This window comes from Ambystoma mexicanum, chromosome 2p, assembly GCF_040938575.1.
Source record: "Ambystoma mexicanum isolate Mex_15411 chromosome 2p, UKY_AmexF1_1, whole genome shotgun sequence".
In the NCBI taxonomy this organism is placed as follows: Eukaryota; Metazoa; Chordata; class Amphibia; order Caudata; family Ambystomatidae; genus Ambystoma; species Ambystoma mexicanum.
The window spans coordinates 1165288045-1165302611 of NC_090923.1; the positions used below are offsets into that span (position 1 = coordinate 1165288045).

At 48.3% G+C, this 14567-nt stretch overlaps 1 protein-coding gene across 5 annotated transcripts in view; it reads right to left on the reverse strand.

The window, feature by feature from the left end:
- Positions 1-14567, reverse strand: part of HUWE1 (HECT, UBA and WWE domain containing E3 ubiquitin protein ligase 1) — a 2445223-nt gene that overhangs the window by 1541344 nt on the left and 889312 nt on the right. For all 5 annotated transcript variants that reach the window (XM_069645305.1, XM_069645304.1, XM_069645303.1 and 2 more), the window contains exon 30: positions 3691-3813. In XM_069645305.1, coding sequence (XP_069501406.1) covers positions 3691-3813 — 123 coding nt within the window. The remainder of the gene's footprint in view (positions 1-3690; positions 3814-14567) is intronic.

The window sequence follows — 14567 nt, forward strand, 5'->3', positions numbered from 1 at the left end:
TACGGTCCGGGTACCAAATCTGCCTCAACCACGCCGGTGCGACTAGGATCATCCTGCACCGGGACCGTCTGAGTTGACTGATGAGTCGCAGAAGCAACGGCAACGGTGGAAACGTATAGAGGAATAGGCCGTCCCAGGGGGAAGGAGAATGCATCCCCCATGCTCCCCGGCTGGGGAAACCTGCTGGCGAACCTCCGGCACTTCGTGGAATTGCCTCATCAGCAAAACAGTAGGTCCACCTGATCCTGCCGAAGCTCCCACTCGTGGCAAGAACGCAGCTCCCTGCCGAGTGAGTCGCGACCGTGTTCTTCACTCCTGCCAGATGAAAGGGTACCAGGAACATCCTCTAGGTCGACAGCCCAGTGCTATAGATCCTGTGCTTCCTTGGAGAGCCGGGGATCTGGTGCCCCCCTGCTTCCGAATGTAGAACACTGTGGTAGTGTTGTCGGTCAAGACCTGCACCACCTTGCCTTTGAAGGACAGAAGGAATGATTTGAGGGCCCAAAACACGCCCCGGAGTTCCAGGTCGTTGATGTGCAACGACTTCTCCTGCGCGAGCCAAAGGCCTCTTCCATGGAGATTTCCGGTGTGTGCGCCCCATCCCTCCAGGGAGGCATCCGTTGTCACTGTCTCCTGATGTGCCGGGGTCTGAAAGTCCATGCCCGCCGCCAGATGCGTGCGGACACCCCACCACCGAATCGCTCAGTGGAATGTCTCGTTGAGGGTGATCTTGTCCTCGAAACTTCCCGATACCTGGATCCAACAGGCGTCGAGGAACTCTTGCAGTGGCCGCATCCGCAGCCTGCACAGCTGAACGAGGTAGATGCAGGATGACGACATGCCGAGTAGGGACTTAATGGAACTCACCCAGGCAACTTTCATGGTCAACAGCCATTGAACTTTGCCCAGGATGGCCTTTATCCTGTCCTCCGACAGTGAAACCAGGCACGACACTGTTTAGCCTGGATTCAAGAAACCAAGTGTCCTGCGATGGCACCAAGCAGGACTTGAGAACCCCAGTTCCATGAGCAGGCTGACAGTCCTCGCTGTGTGCTCGACGGCGAGTTCCCTAGACTGTGCTCGGATGAGCCAATTGTCCAGATAGGGGTAGACGTGGACCCACCCCCTGCAGGTGTGCCGCGACTTGGTGCCGACTTCAAACCGAAGAGAAGGGCCTTGAATTGATACTGTTGCCCCTGGACCACGAAGCGTAGAAACTTTCGATGCCCCTTGTGGATGGGGATGTGAGAATAAGCACCCTCCAGGTCCAACAATGACAGGAAGTCCCCTTCTTCCAGCTGCCCCAGCACGTGCTGGAGGGTGACCATCTGGAACTTCTGGGACTGTATTTGTTGAGGTGGTGGAGATCCAGGATGGGCCGCCAACCACCTGTCTTTTTCCTGACGAGGAAGTACCGCGAGTACACTCCGGAGCCCCTTCGGGACGAGTTCTATTGCGCCCTTTCTCAGCATCGCTTGCACCTCTAGAAGCAGTTGTGGGATGTGGTTTTCTTGCCTGGCCACTGGTGAAATGCAGGGACATTTTCTTTGGAACTCCAGGGTGTGTCCGTGGGCCAAGGCCTCCAGCACCCAATGGTCGGTGGAGATGGACTTCCACACGCCGACGTTCACCAGCCGGCCTCCCACCAGGGTGCCCGACGTCACGGATGGTTCAGTCCTGCTTCGTCGTGGATGACCCACTTTGGGGGCCTTGGCGACGACTATTTCCTCTGGCTTTGCTGCTGCCCCTGTAGGCTTCCTGGGCTGAGGACCGGGATGGTTGATGGTACGAAGAGAAGTTGCCATCGAATCCTTTGGAGGCACCATGGGACTTGCCTCCGGAGGTCCGAAAGGACGGCCGTCACTGTTGGCGTGTGCCCAAAGCACGAGCTGTCTTGGTGTCTGCCTTGATGGCTTGCAGAGATTCATCCACCATCTTGCCGAACAAGTTGTCCCTGTCGAAGGGCATATCCAGTACCCTTGTCTGGACGTCTTGACGTAAATTGGTGGCCTTCAGCGCCGCCGAAGGCAAACCCATCTGGCGGAAACAGTTGTCGGCGATGTCCGTGGCTACCGTGATGGCATGGTCTGATGCCACCTTGCCTTCTTGTAGTATTTCAAGGGACTCCGCACTCTTGTCGTCTGGAAAGAAATCCAGGATAGCAGTGATTTTAAACCAATGCTCCCGGTCGTAGCGGGCCATGATGGTGAGAGTGTTGGCCGCCTTAATGGACGTTGCCATGTGTTATCGAACTGGCCGGTTGTGGCCCTTTCCTGGGAAGAGGTGGTTGGGACATTATATAGAATACTAGACCCCCCCCCCCGTCCCCAAATTGGCACCGTTTAAATATCTGCTATAAAAAGCGTTTTTTCAAAGTAGCCTGTATGATTGTCAAAAAATGAGACAGAGAGGCAGAGGGACAGACAGAGGGACAGACAGAGGGACAGACAGAGGGACAGACAGAGGGACAGACAGAGGGACAGACAGAGGGACAGACAGAGGGACAGACAGAGGGACAGACAGAGAGACAGAGAGACAGAGAGACAGAGAGACAGACAGAGAGACAGAGAGACAGAGAGACAGAGAGACAGAGAGACAGAGAGACAGAGAGACAGAGAGACAGAGAGACAGAGAGACAGAGAGACAGAGAGACAGAGAGACAGAGAGACAGAGAGACAGAGAGACAGAGAGACAGAGAGACAGAGAGACAGAGAGACAGAGAGACAGAGAGAGACACAGAGAGACACAGAGAGAGACAGAGAGAGACACAGAGAGACACAGAGAGACACAGAGAGACACAGAGACACAGAGAGACACAGAGAGACACAGAGAGACACAGAGAGACACAGAGAGACACAGAGACACAGAGAGACACAGAGAGACAAGTTACTTACCAACCGGTAACGTTCTTTCAACGGGATGTACCTCCAACGTATTCCACATCTTTGACATGTAATCTGCACAGCTGTGGACATTACATGTCAAAGATGTGGAATACCTTGGAGGAAGAGGAAGAGGAAGAAAGAGAGGACAGGTCCCAAAACAAAAGCAAAACATTTGGGGATCCATAGAATATAGAGAGAAAATTGCCCAAAAGAGAAATCTTTCCTAACATCTGTCATCCATAGTCCATCCTGGGCTTAAAGCGCCAGGCCTTTGCAGGATTTGGCATGATGCAATAGAAAATTTTAAAAAGTGGTTTTCCTGTAGTTAACAAAGTACACAGAAAAAGAATTGGTCATGATGCACCTCTATATGTTCTGGCCCAGATGTTATGTCTAGCAAGGAGAGGCATTGGGCAGAGCAGACGAAGAGCCATACCACCTGGTGGCAGAATCCTTTTTCGAATAGCAGCACTGAAGAATATCCGGAGGAGCAATCTTATGGAGGAAGGAATCCATTAGACTAACCACAGCGCAAGTTCTTCCTGAAGCCTAAACAAAGGGTCCACGAAAATCATAACAGTACCACAGGCAATTCCAAATCGGTTGGAAAGTTGGGAGAGCAGAATGCCAGAATAAGTGATGGTTGAACTTAGTCACAGAAAACGTGGAAGGATCCAATATGGTCAGCAAGGATTCGAAAGAGGGCAGTTTACAAAGTTTAACAAGCTAAATGCCACGTTAAATAACATTCGCCAAATAAATGAATGGGAACAAAAACTGGTAGAATGAAAAACCATCAACTTACTCAAAGAGGGCATTGTGTCCACCGGAGCAGAGGAACTTCTGCAACATGAGATGGTAAGGATATTTTCTCTCATCAAACAGCATGGGCGATGTAAAACCCACTGAGCAGATAAAGAATGTCAATCTAGGGAAATCAAGATGATAAACAGTGTTGGACAGATTTAACTGATCAAAAACATTACACAGATTGATGGAAAATAATGCGACCTTAAGCTACTGCACCATCCAGGGCTCTTGCTCCAGAACAACAAATTACTTACCCTTGGAAAAGTTCTTTCTATTGGATGGAGAATATATATATATATATATATATATATATATATATATATATATATATATATATATATATATATATGGGATACATTACTCACCGTAATCGTATTTCTGATGCTTGTATCTGCTTAGATTCACATGCTGTGCATAGGCCGACATCTAGTGGAAGCTGCGGAGTATTACAGTTTGTTTTTCGAAAGTCGAAAATGGGCGTCGACACAGGCGTGCCAGTAATACTATCCCTAGTGTGACGTCCACTGTACCCAAGATCCCTCACGCGTGTAGGATCCTCAGATTGTATTTTTTCTGACATGAGGAAGCATGAGGAGTAGCGTGAGTACAGATAATCCAAGCAGATAGACAGAAAAGGTAAGACTACAAGCAATCATGCGCCTTCTCTCGGAGGGGAGGAAGGGTGGGTCGCATGTGAATCTAAGCAGATACAAGCATCAGAAATACGATTACGGTGAGTAATGTATCCCTTCTGAGGCTTGTGGAATCTGCTTAGATCACATGCTGTGCATAGATTAGCGAGCAGTACCAGAAGAAGGAGGTGGGATGTGAGAAGGGTCATGAGCAAACAGGTGTCTTAGAACCGCTTGTCCCACTTGTGTATCTGTCTTGGAATGAGTGTCAATGCAGTAATGCTGAGTAAAAGTGTGAATAGAGCTCCAAGTAGCCGCTTTGCAAATGGTGTCGAGGGGAACATTTGCAATGAAAGCCAGAGTGGCACCAATGCCTCTAGTAGAGTGGGCCCTTGGCGTAAAAGGCAGAGTCTTGTCAGAAAGAGAGTAACACAGCTGTATACAGTTGATAATCCACTTCGAGATAGCGCCCTTAGAGACGCGATCCCCCTCTCTGCCTGTAGCTACGGAGACAAACAGTTGATCTGTTTTCCTTAGCGGTCTGGTTTTATTTACATAGTATAGGACCGCCCTACGCACATCTAGGGTGTGTAGTTTCACCTCAGCCGAGCTTTGCGGGTTCTGGAAGAAAGCCGGAAGCTCGATGGACTGGTTTACATGGAACTTGGATATGAATTTAGGTGAGAACCTAGGGTGTGTGCGTAAAACCAGTTTGTCCTTGTGGATAGTAAAGAAAGGATCCTGCACTGACAGAGCCTGAATTTCACTGACCCTTCTTATGGAGGTAATGGCTACTAAGAAGGCCGTTTTATAAGTCAGGTGTTTGAGACTACTTTTATGCATGGGTTCGAATGGGGGTCCCATGAGCTTAGCTAGCACCACGTTGAGGTCCCATCCTGGCGGTGGGTTCGAAATAGGAGGGTGAAGTCTCTTTACTCCTTCCATGAAGGCTTTAACCACTGGTACTTTCCACCACGAAACCTTGTTATGGGATGTGGTGTAAGCCGAGAGGGCTGCCAGGTGTACTTTCAGCGAGTTAAAAACCAACCCTGCATCCAGCAGGTGGAGCATGTATGTTACAACGTTGGAAGGAGTGCAATCAACCGGGTTGATTTGTTTATTCTGGCACCAGATAACGAATCTTTTCCACTTATCAAAGTAACAGTGCCTTGTATTTGGTTTCCTGGACTCCTTTAGAATGTCCATACACCTCTGTGGTAATTTGAGATGTCCAAACTCTATGACTTCAGGAGCCATGCTGCTAGGTTCATAGAGTTGGGTTCCTGATGCACTGTTTGACCCTGTTGCTGGGACAGTAGGTTGTACCAGGCTGGGAGTCTGATGGGTTCGCACACCGCCATCCTGCGTAGGTGTGGAAACCATGGTTGTCTCGCCCACATGGGAGCAACTAGGATGAGCGTCATAGATTCCTTGTTCATCTTGTACACCACCTTCCTGATGAGAGGAGTTGGTGGAAAAGCGTACGCAAACATCCCTGACCAGTTCATCCACAGGGCATTCCCTTGGGAGTCCGGCTGGGGGAACCTGGATGCAAATCCTGGGCATTGTTTGTTTTCGCTTGTGGCGAATAGGTCTATAGTGGGGAAACCCCACTGAGAGAAGAGATCTTCTACTACGTCTCTGTGAAGGACCCATTCGTGTTCTTCCGGGAGGGAGTTTCTGCTTAGAGCATCCGCTAGGGAATTGAGCTCCCCTGGAACATGTTGCGATGACAGGAAGATGTTCCGTCTGAGTGCCCATATCCATATTTTCTGGGCAAGCTTGGACAGATTTGGCGAACGAGTCCCCCCTTGCTTGTTCAGATAGAACATGGCTGTCGTGCTGTCCGTCCTGATCTGCACCGACAAGTTCAGTAGATGGGGCTCGAACGCCCTTAGCGCTCGGAATACTGCCAGAAGCTCTAGCAGATTGATGTGGTTCTTGGCTACTGAGTGAGACCAGAGACCCTGAGCTGTGTGGTGGAGATGGTGAGCTCCCCACCCAGTCAGGCATGCATCTGTAGTCACCACGGCTTGTACTTCGGGATCGTAAAAGGGTTTCCCCTTTGCGAGATTCTCTCTTGTCCACCAGTGTAGGCTCTGTACGAGTGTTGGCGAAACGACCACTAGATCGTCCCAATGACCACTTGCCTGAGACCACTGTTTCGCCAACCATTCCTGCATGGGACGCATGCGCAGACGCGCGTGGGGGACCAGGTAAATGCATGACGCCATCATGCCCAGTAACCGCATAGCTTTGCGTACTGTTATCTGTTGACCTGACTGATAATGCGGAATTTGCAGAAGTATATTCCGAATTCTCTCTTCCGAAGGGAAGGTCAATCCTTTCTGAGTATCTAGGATAGCTCCTAGAAACTGTTTTGAGGTGCTTGGCACCAGACTTGACTTTTTCTCGTTGATGGAGAAGCCTAATTCGTGGAGGAGGTCGATAGTCCTCTGAATGTTTGACCTGCAAATTCCTGGGGTTTCCCCCGTTATGAGCCAGTCGTCCAGATAAGGGTACACCGGGATTGCTTCCCTGCGTAGGTGTGCAGCCGCCACCGCCAGTACCTTGGTGAATACCCTTGGTGCTGAAGCTATCCCGAAGGGCAGTACCTTGAATTGGTAGTGGCGACTGTCCACCTTGAAGCGCAAGTACTTTTTGTGCGCTGGGAGCATGGAAATATGAAAATAAGCATCTTTCATATCCAAGGTTGCCATGTAATCCCCCTTTTTTAGGAGGGGGATTACCTCTTGTAGCGTGGTCATACGGAATTTTTGGGGCTTGACATATTTGTTGGCAGGCCGTAAGTCCAATACTGGGCGCATTGTCAAATCTTTCTTTGGCACAAGGAAGTAAGTTGAATAGATACCCTTGTTTACCTGGTGTCCTGGGACGAGTTCTATCGCGTCCTTTTCTAGCAGAATGGCGATCTCCTCGAGAAGGATCCTTTGATGTTCTAGGGAGTGCACTCTTTGTCGTGGAGGATGATTCCGGGGACGCTGCAGTAGTTCTATACAATATCCTGCGGATACTGTTGACAGCACCCATCTGTCTGAGGTGATCCCTTCCCAAGCCTGGGTGAAGGTGGAAATGCGTCCCCCTACTGGGGTTGCGTGGCAAGGGACCCTGAACTGAGCGTCACTGTTTTGGTGGAGGCGTGCCCCCGCCCTTGTTGGGGCTGCCTCTGCCTCTTCCACGACCTCTCTTGTTACCCCTGCCGTAACTCTGGGTAGACTGCTGGTTGTTATTCCATTGTGTACCTTGTCCCTGGGCATAGTTGCCTCTTTGTGAATTTTGGCCGCGTGGGCGACGAAAATTATTGTTCCCCCTCTGGTTAGGGGGTTTGTTGGTAAGCTGGCCAAGGGATTTGAGAGTCTCATATTCATCTTTGGCATTTTTAAGTGCGTCTTCGACCGCTTTCCCAAACAATAGGTCGGGTTCCACTGGCTTGTCTATTAAAGAAGCCTGGGTTTCTGTCTTGAATCCCGACTGCCGTAACCACGCATGTCTCTTGATAACAGTACCTTCTGCTATCAATCTCCCTGCGTTGTCAGCGGCGTCGAAAGTTGCTTTTAAAATGCAACCAGACACGGCTCTCCCCTCTGCCGAGATCCGAGCCAGCTGGCCCTTTAGCGGTTCTGGAGCAGAGGCAATGAGCGCCGCGACTTCTTCCCATTGATGGCAATTGTAACTAGCCAACAGGGTGGTGGAATTCGCAATCCTTGCTTGGTAGGCGGACGTTGAGGCTACCTTTCTGCCAAACCCGTAAAGTTTTTTGCTCTCCTTGTCGGGAGGAGCTTCTGATGAAGATAAGGGCGTGCCAGCCCTCTTTCTAGTGTTGGTCACCACTAGGGAATCTGGTTTAAGATGTCCCTTTATATACAGAGGGTCAGACTGGGCTGCCCGGAAAATCTTTTCAATTCTGGGGTTGACAGCTCTGGTGAGGTTAGGATTCACCAGGGAAGGATCTATTCTTCGTTGGATGGATTTGAGGATAGGGATGGTCTGAGCGACCGGTCTTCTCTCTCCTACAAACTCCTCCGCGAAGTCCCTTTCCTCCTGTACACCGTGGGTGTCGATGTGGAAGTGTTCCGCTGCTCGAGCGAGAACCTCGTTAAGGAGGGGCTGGTTATCAACTGGAGAGTCAGTAACTGGGGCTTCGCTTTGTACTGGGGAATCTACTCTGTAAATTTCCTGCTCATCTTCTCCCTCCTCCAGGTCCTCATCCTCTGCATAGTAATCTGTCCCGGTTTGTTCTTCCATAAATGCAAACTCCTGGTCCTCTTCAGGGAAAACTTGTCCCTGATAACTGGGGAGTGGAGTAGAATATGGAGTGGAGTAAGGCTGAACCTTGAAGGGTTCAGGTCTTTCGACCCGGGGCTCTTTACTTAGCGGGATAGGATCGGAGGAGCCTGAGGGTGTGGCCCCTTGAGGGTTATATGAAAGAAAGTGTTCTGGGTTCTTATCATAAAAATCAGCCAAGGAAGACATCCTAGACATAACCCTGTCTATGTCCTCACTGGACCATTCCCTGGAACAGGGTATTACTTTAGCAGGTGATTTATTTTCAAGGGTAGACTTGTGTTTGCTTGTCTGCTTAGGCTTTACAGGGGTGGAAGGCTGTGCTTTCCGCTGTTTCCCCCCTTCTCCGTGCGTGGAAAAATGTTTTCCCTGTCCCTTGGGGGCCCCAGAGACTTTCGACGCCTGGCGTCGAGGGTCTGGAGAGGTATCTGTGTGCTTCGGGCGTGGGGCCTCACTGATGTTAACCGCGGTCTCGGTATCTTGGAGCGCGGCCTGGGGGTGGAAGTCGTCTTCGTCTCCCGACGATCGAACTTCCGTTAGTGTGTGTAGCGAGGCACTCTTGGCAAGAGTGGATGATTGCCTTGCGTCGTGAGGCGATCTCGATCGAGAGCGCCCAGAGGACACCGAGTCGGACCGTTCTTTTTGTGCCTCTTTCCGGGAAGTCGACGTCGTCGAGGTCCGGTTGGTCTTAGTGTGTTTAGTGTGTGTTAGGTGTGTAGCGCTTGCGTCGCCGGGGGTCTTCCCCATAGCCGCCCTGCCGGACGACCTTCCGAGGTCGGGGACCTGCGCTCGTCGGCTGTCTTTCGACGCCGTAATGCCCTCGCCGTCCGAAAGTACGGCGTCGCTGCCATCGCTGAAGGCGCCCTCCGCTGCCATGGCCTCCTGCCTGGCGTGGTGGGCCCAACGCTTTGTCGAACGGTCCTTAAGTGTCTTAGGTTTAAACCTACTACACGCTCTGCAGTTCGCTTCGGGGTGATCCCTCGGCAAGCAGAGATTGCACGTGGCGTGCCTGTCGACCCAAGGGTATTTGCGATTGCACTTGGGGCAGAATTGAAAAGGGGTACCCTCCATACGCACCTTAAGGCAGCGGGCTGCTAAGTGTAGGAATATATATAAATGTAACTATATATCAAGAGTGAAGAGTATGTACCACCCCCCACTCTCCCTACTTGTAAGGGCCGAGGCCAGCGGCCTACTAGGCCCGGGCCGAGGCCAGCGGCCTACCGAGGCCCAGATCCGTCGTGCAGCAGTCGACGGTCGATGACTTCTCCAGCCGTCGTCGAGGTTGAGGGTCGACGTTGGGGTGGGGAAGGGAATGAATAAGAATTAAAATTATAATAACAGCAAAAGTATGGCTAAGGCCAGGGAACTCCGCAAGATGCTTCCGACCAGTATGGCGGAAAAAAACAATCTGAGGATCCTACACGCGTGAGGGATCTTGGGTACAGTGGACGTCACACTAGGGATAGTATTACTGGCACGCCTGTGTCGACGCCCATTTTCGACTTTCGAAAAACAAACTGTAATACTCCGCAGCTTCCACTAGATGTCGGCCTATGCACAGCATGTGATCTAAGCAGATTCCACAAGCCTCAGAAATATATATATATATATATATATATATATATATATATATATATATATATATCAGCCTACACGTAGCTGGTGCTAGGGACAGAAATCTTGGCCGGATTTCTAAATATGTATAAAAACACATGTGTGAATGAAAGTTTGTAACACTTCAAAAAAACCCCAATCACATCATGTAGAAAAAGAACCCTGCACACAAGACCATACCGCTTGCTACAAAAAAACGTCTTTTATTGCATTATAAAGAATCTCGTGCAACCAACACTGCCTAATGGCTTAAAAGGGGCAGACATAATTACCATGCCTCCCTTGCTGACAATCAGGTTAAAAAAGGAACACTCACCCCACCAGGGTGGAAACCGCCACACGTTCCGCTTGATTAACAAGCTTCTTCAGGCTATTTACTTCCCAAATACGTGAGAACACATTACTTTTATAAACAGGAAACGGGTCAGCATCGGCATTAAGCTCCTCCCATATACTTTTAAGTTCCCGATCATGTGATCGCAGAACGTTATAATAAATGACTTACAAACTTGGCAGCCATATTTGAAAGAGTTCAAGATGTTTAAATTTCAATGGGCGCTAGACCCATATAAGCAAATGCTATGATGAAAAGTGAATAAAAAGCGTGGATGAAAGCGCATACCAGATGCCAAACCCTATTTCCTGACAAAACATTTAAAAACAACAATGATGTGTTACTGAGCGCCAGTGCGCTAAAATATCATTAAATGGTTTGGTCTCATACTACATGCTGAAAACCACAAACCATTACACTCCATGGTATGGAGTGACCTCAATTGAAGCCAGAGAAGAGTGCAGCGCCTTCATCTGTACTATAATAGTTTACAAAAAGCTCAATTGGTTTAGCCTCACATGTGCAGAATACATGCCCAAGTGAACAGCAGACCAAAAGGTGCGTCGTGCATATATAGCAGCAGTGACTCCCCTCTTAGAGGACAAATACTCTTAATAAAGTGCCAGTGCACCAAACTGGACAGAATCAAACTTCTGAAAGATATAGAAGAAATGGAAGAGCATCTCTTCTCATCAGAAGATGGAAATGAATGTAAAAAACGTATGTCTAGAGTTGAAGAAAATTTGGAAAGGTATGAGGGGGAAATCCGGATGAGAAAGCAACATAAATTTAAACGTGACCGTCTGGACTATGAACAAGGTAGAATATATACGTTTGCCAAACGCTTTGATGCCCCCATCAAAAGTAGACTGGAACAAATTGCTACAAATAACCATCCTGTAGTTATTGCATTAGAAGAACCTAGTAGTTCCGATGTGGAAATTTCAGAAACAGAAGGGTCTTCATCAAAAAGGCTCAACTTTTTAGAAGAATTCAAATTGCTGCACCTAGACAGCAGAATGGAAAAGAGAGGGAGAGGCCAGCCATCCGGACAAGGAAGAGGTGCCGTGGGCAAAGCAGGAAAAACAAAACAAGGAGGGGATGCCAACATAAACAACCCTCCCAGCGTGATCACACGCTCTGGAAACAAACCGAGGGGGAGGCCGAGAGGCCAGAGAACCTACAAATAAAAATCTTTAACATCTCAAACAGAAGTCTATCAAAGGAAGAAACAGCAGTACTGTCGTTAGGGCTATCCTTTAGCCCCACATACAGCTATGACTACACGGCTACTAGGGTGGACCTCTATAAATTTCTTAGAAAACTTAAACTGACTAAATTTTATGCAACAAGGGTCAACGAGGGACCTAGGTACAAAGATACGCCGAGAGAAGAAGCATCTCCCTTAACAGGCAAAGATATGACCAGCTTAATCTGTCTAGCCAACTTGGAACAGCCAATGTGTATTCTGCACATGTGAGTCTAAACCAATTGAGCTTTTTGTAAACTATTATAGTACAGATGAAGGCGCTGCACTCTTCTCTGGCTTCAATTGAGGTCACTCCATACCATGGAGTGTAATGGTTTGTGGTTTTCAGCATGTAGTATGAGACCAAACCATTTAATGATATTTTAGCGCACTGGCGCTCAGTAACACATCATTGTTGTTTTTAAATGTTTTGTCAGGAAATAGGGTTTGGCATCTGGTATGCGCTTTCATCCACGCTTTTTATTCACTTTTCATCATAGCATTTGCTTATATGGGTCTAGCGCCCATTGAAATTTAAACATCTTGAACTCTTTCAAATATGGCTGCCAAGTTTGTAAGTCATTTATTATAACGTTCTGCGATCACATGATCGGGAACTTAAAAGTATATGGGAGGAGCTTAATGCCGATGCTGACCCGTTTCCTGTTTATAAAAGTAATGTGTTCTCACGTATTTGGGAAGTAAATAGCCTGAAGAAGCTTGTTAATCAAGCGGAACGCGTGGCGGTTTCCACCCTGGTGGGGTGTGAGTTCCTTTTTTAACCTGATTGTCAGCAAGGGAGGCATGGTAATTATGTCTGCCCCTTTTAAGCCATTAGGCAGTGTTGGTTGCACGAGATTCTTTATAATGCAATAAAAGACGTTTTTTTGTAGCAAGCGGTATGGTCTTGTGTGCAGGGTTCTTTTTCTACATGATGTGATTGGGTTTTTTTTGAAGTGTTACAAACTTTCATTCACACATGTGTTTTTATACATATATATATATATATACATACACATACTCCGCAGCTTCCACTAGATGTCGGCCTATGCACAGCATGTGATCTAAGCAGATTCCACAAGCCTCAGAAATATATATATAATATACACACACACATACATACACACACACATACATATATGTATATATATACTCCTGCTTTGCCGCTCTTAGCAAATGTATTCTCAGCAGAGAGCGTAGTGCGCACTGGCACCGATGGCCATCAGGTAGTCATCTTCGTGACTGGCTGTGACGTTGAAACGGGTACAAATACCACGCTCTGCACCACGTAACCTCAATTTATGCGAGGGAAAAAAAACGGCACACTTGAGGTGTCACATAAAAAGGGATCCACATCCTGTGCTCTGCACTTGCTGCAGAATTTCTTCCAAAAGCCATATTGTAGAGCTTTAGTTGCTAGTCTTCTGGCCGAAAACAACACCTCCATCACATCTTCCAAAAGGTCCCAATCCCTGTACCTTAGCCTTTCCGAAGCCATTTGTGCAGGTTGGGCTTGTGTATACTCGGGAGAAGAATGACCCCCTCACACACCACTCTATTGAGGACTGGCTTCTGGCAAAGACTACGTAGAGGACAGATGGCAATGTACAGAAGAGGTCTGGGTACCACCTCGTCCTGACCCAGCCCGAGGCTGACAGGATCATAGTTTCTCCGTACCTCAACTTCAGGTATGAAGGGAATCTATGGAACACATACAGCAGCTGGACGTTCCAGTCCACCACCAATGCATCCCCCCCAGTGCTCCTCTCGGTGGAAATTTCCTGGAGCAGAAAAGTTTGCACTTCCTGTTCACACTGGATGTAAACATATCAACTTGTGGGTGAAGATCTATAAAATAAATTCCTGGCACAGCTCCCACTCGTGAGACTGAGCCCTGCCTGCTCAGGTTGTCCACAGTCTTATTCTCCATCCCGGCGAGGTGAATTGCTGATGGGGAGATTTTGTTCTATACCACCCAGAGCCAGAGGTGCATTGCCTCTCTACACAGGAGGAGTGACCCTACACCACCGCTCTAATTGCAAGGCCACTACGCTGTCAGTCATGGAGGGCAAGAAGGCCATCACAGCCAGTCTGATCACCCTTAGCTCCAATAAGGTTATGGGACATTCTGTCTCTGACAGGGACCAGAACCTGCTAACAGTCAATTTGTTCAGGTGGGCTTCCTAGCCTTTCAGTGATGTGTCGGTCACCACGGTGCCCTCTGGCCACGGTTGCCAAAATGGTTCTCCCACTATCACGTTGTCTGTGCAAGTCCACTTCAGAAGATCGTGAGAGACTATGCTGGGCACTTCAATCAAGTCTGTCATGCTGCCACGAAACTACAACCATTGAGGGGCCATTTGTTAGGTAAGAATTGGTGCAGTCACACTGAGCGACTACACAAGACTTATCTGCTTGGTATATGTCTTTACTGCACAAGCTGGTAATGTGAGCAGTAGAGCTGTACAAATGAAATCCGTACATACAAGTAGCCAAGTAACACTTACACTTTACACTCAAGGTTTCAGTTACAAATAGTTATTTAACATTTTTAAATAAACATTCTTTAAAAAACCTAAAGACTAACAGTATGGAGAAACTTTGAAATTACTTTTCAGAATCAAAGCCAGTGAATCTTTGGATATGCTCAATACATTTCTCATACACCCAGGGGTGACTGCAATCACAAGGATAATGTTTTCATTTATATATATCACACCAAAATACTTTGTAGA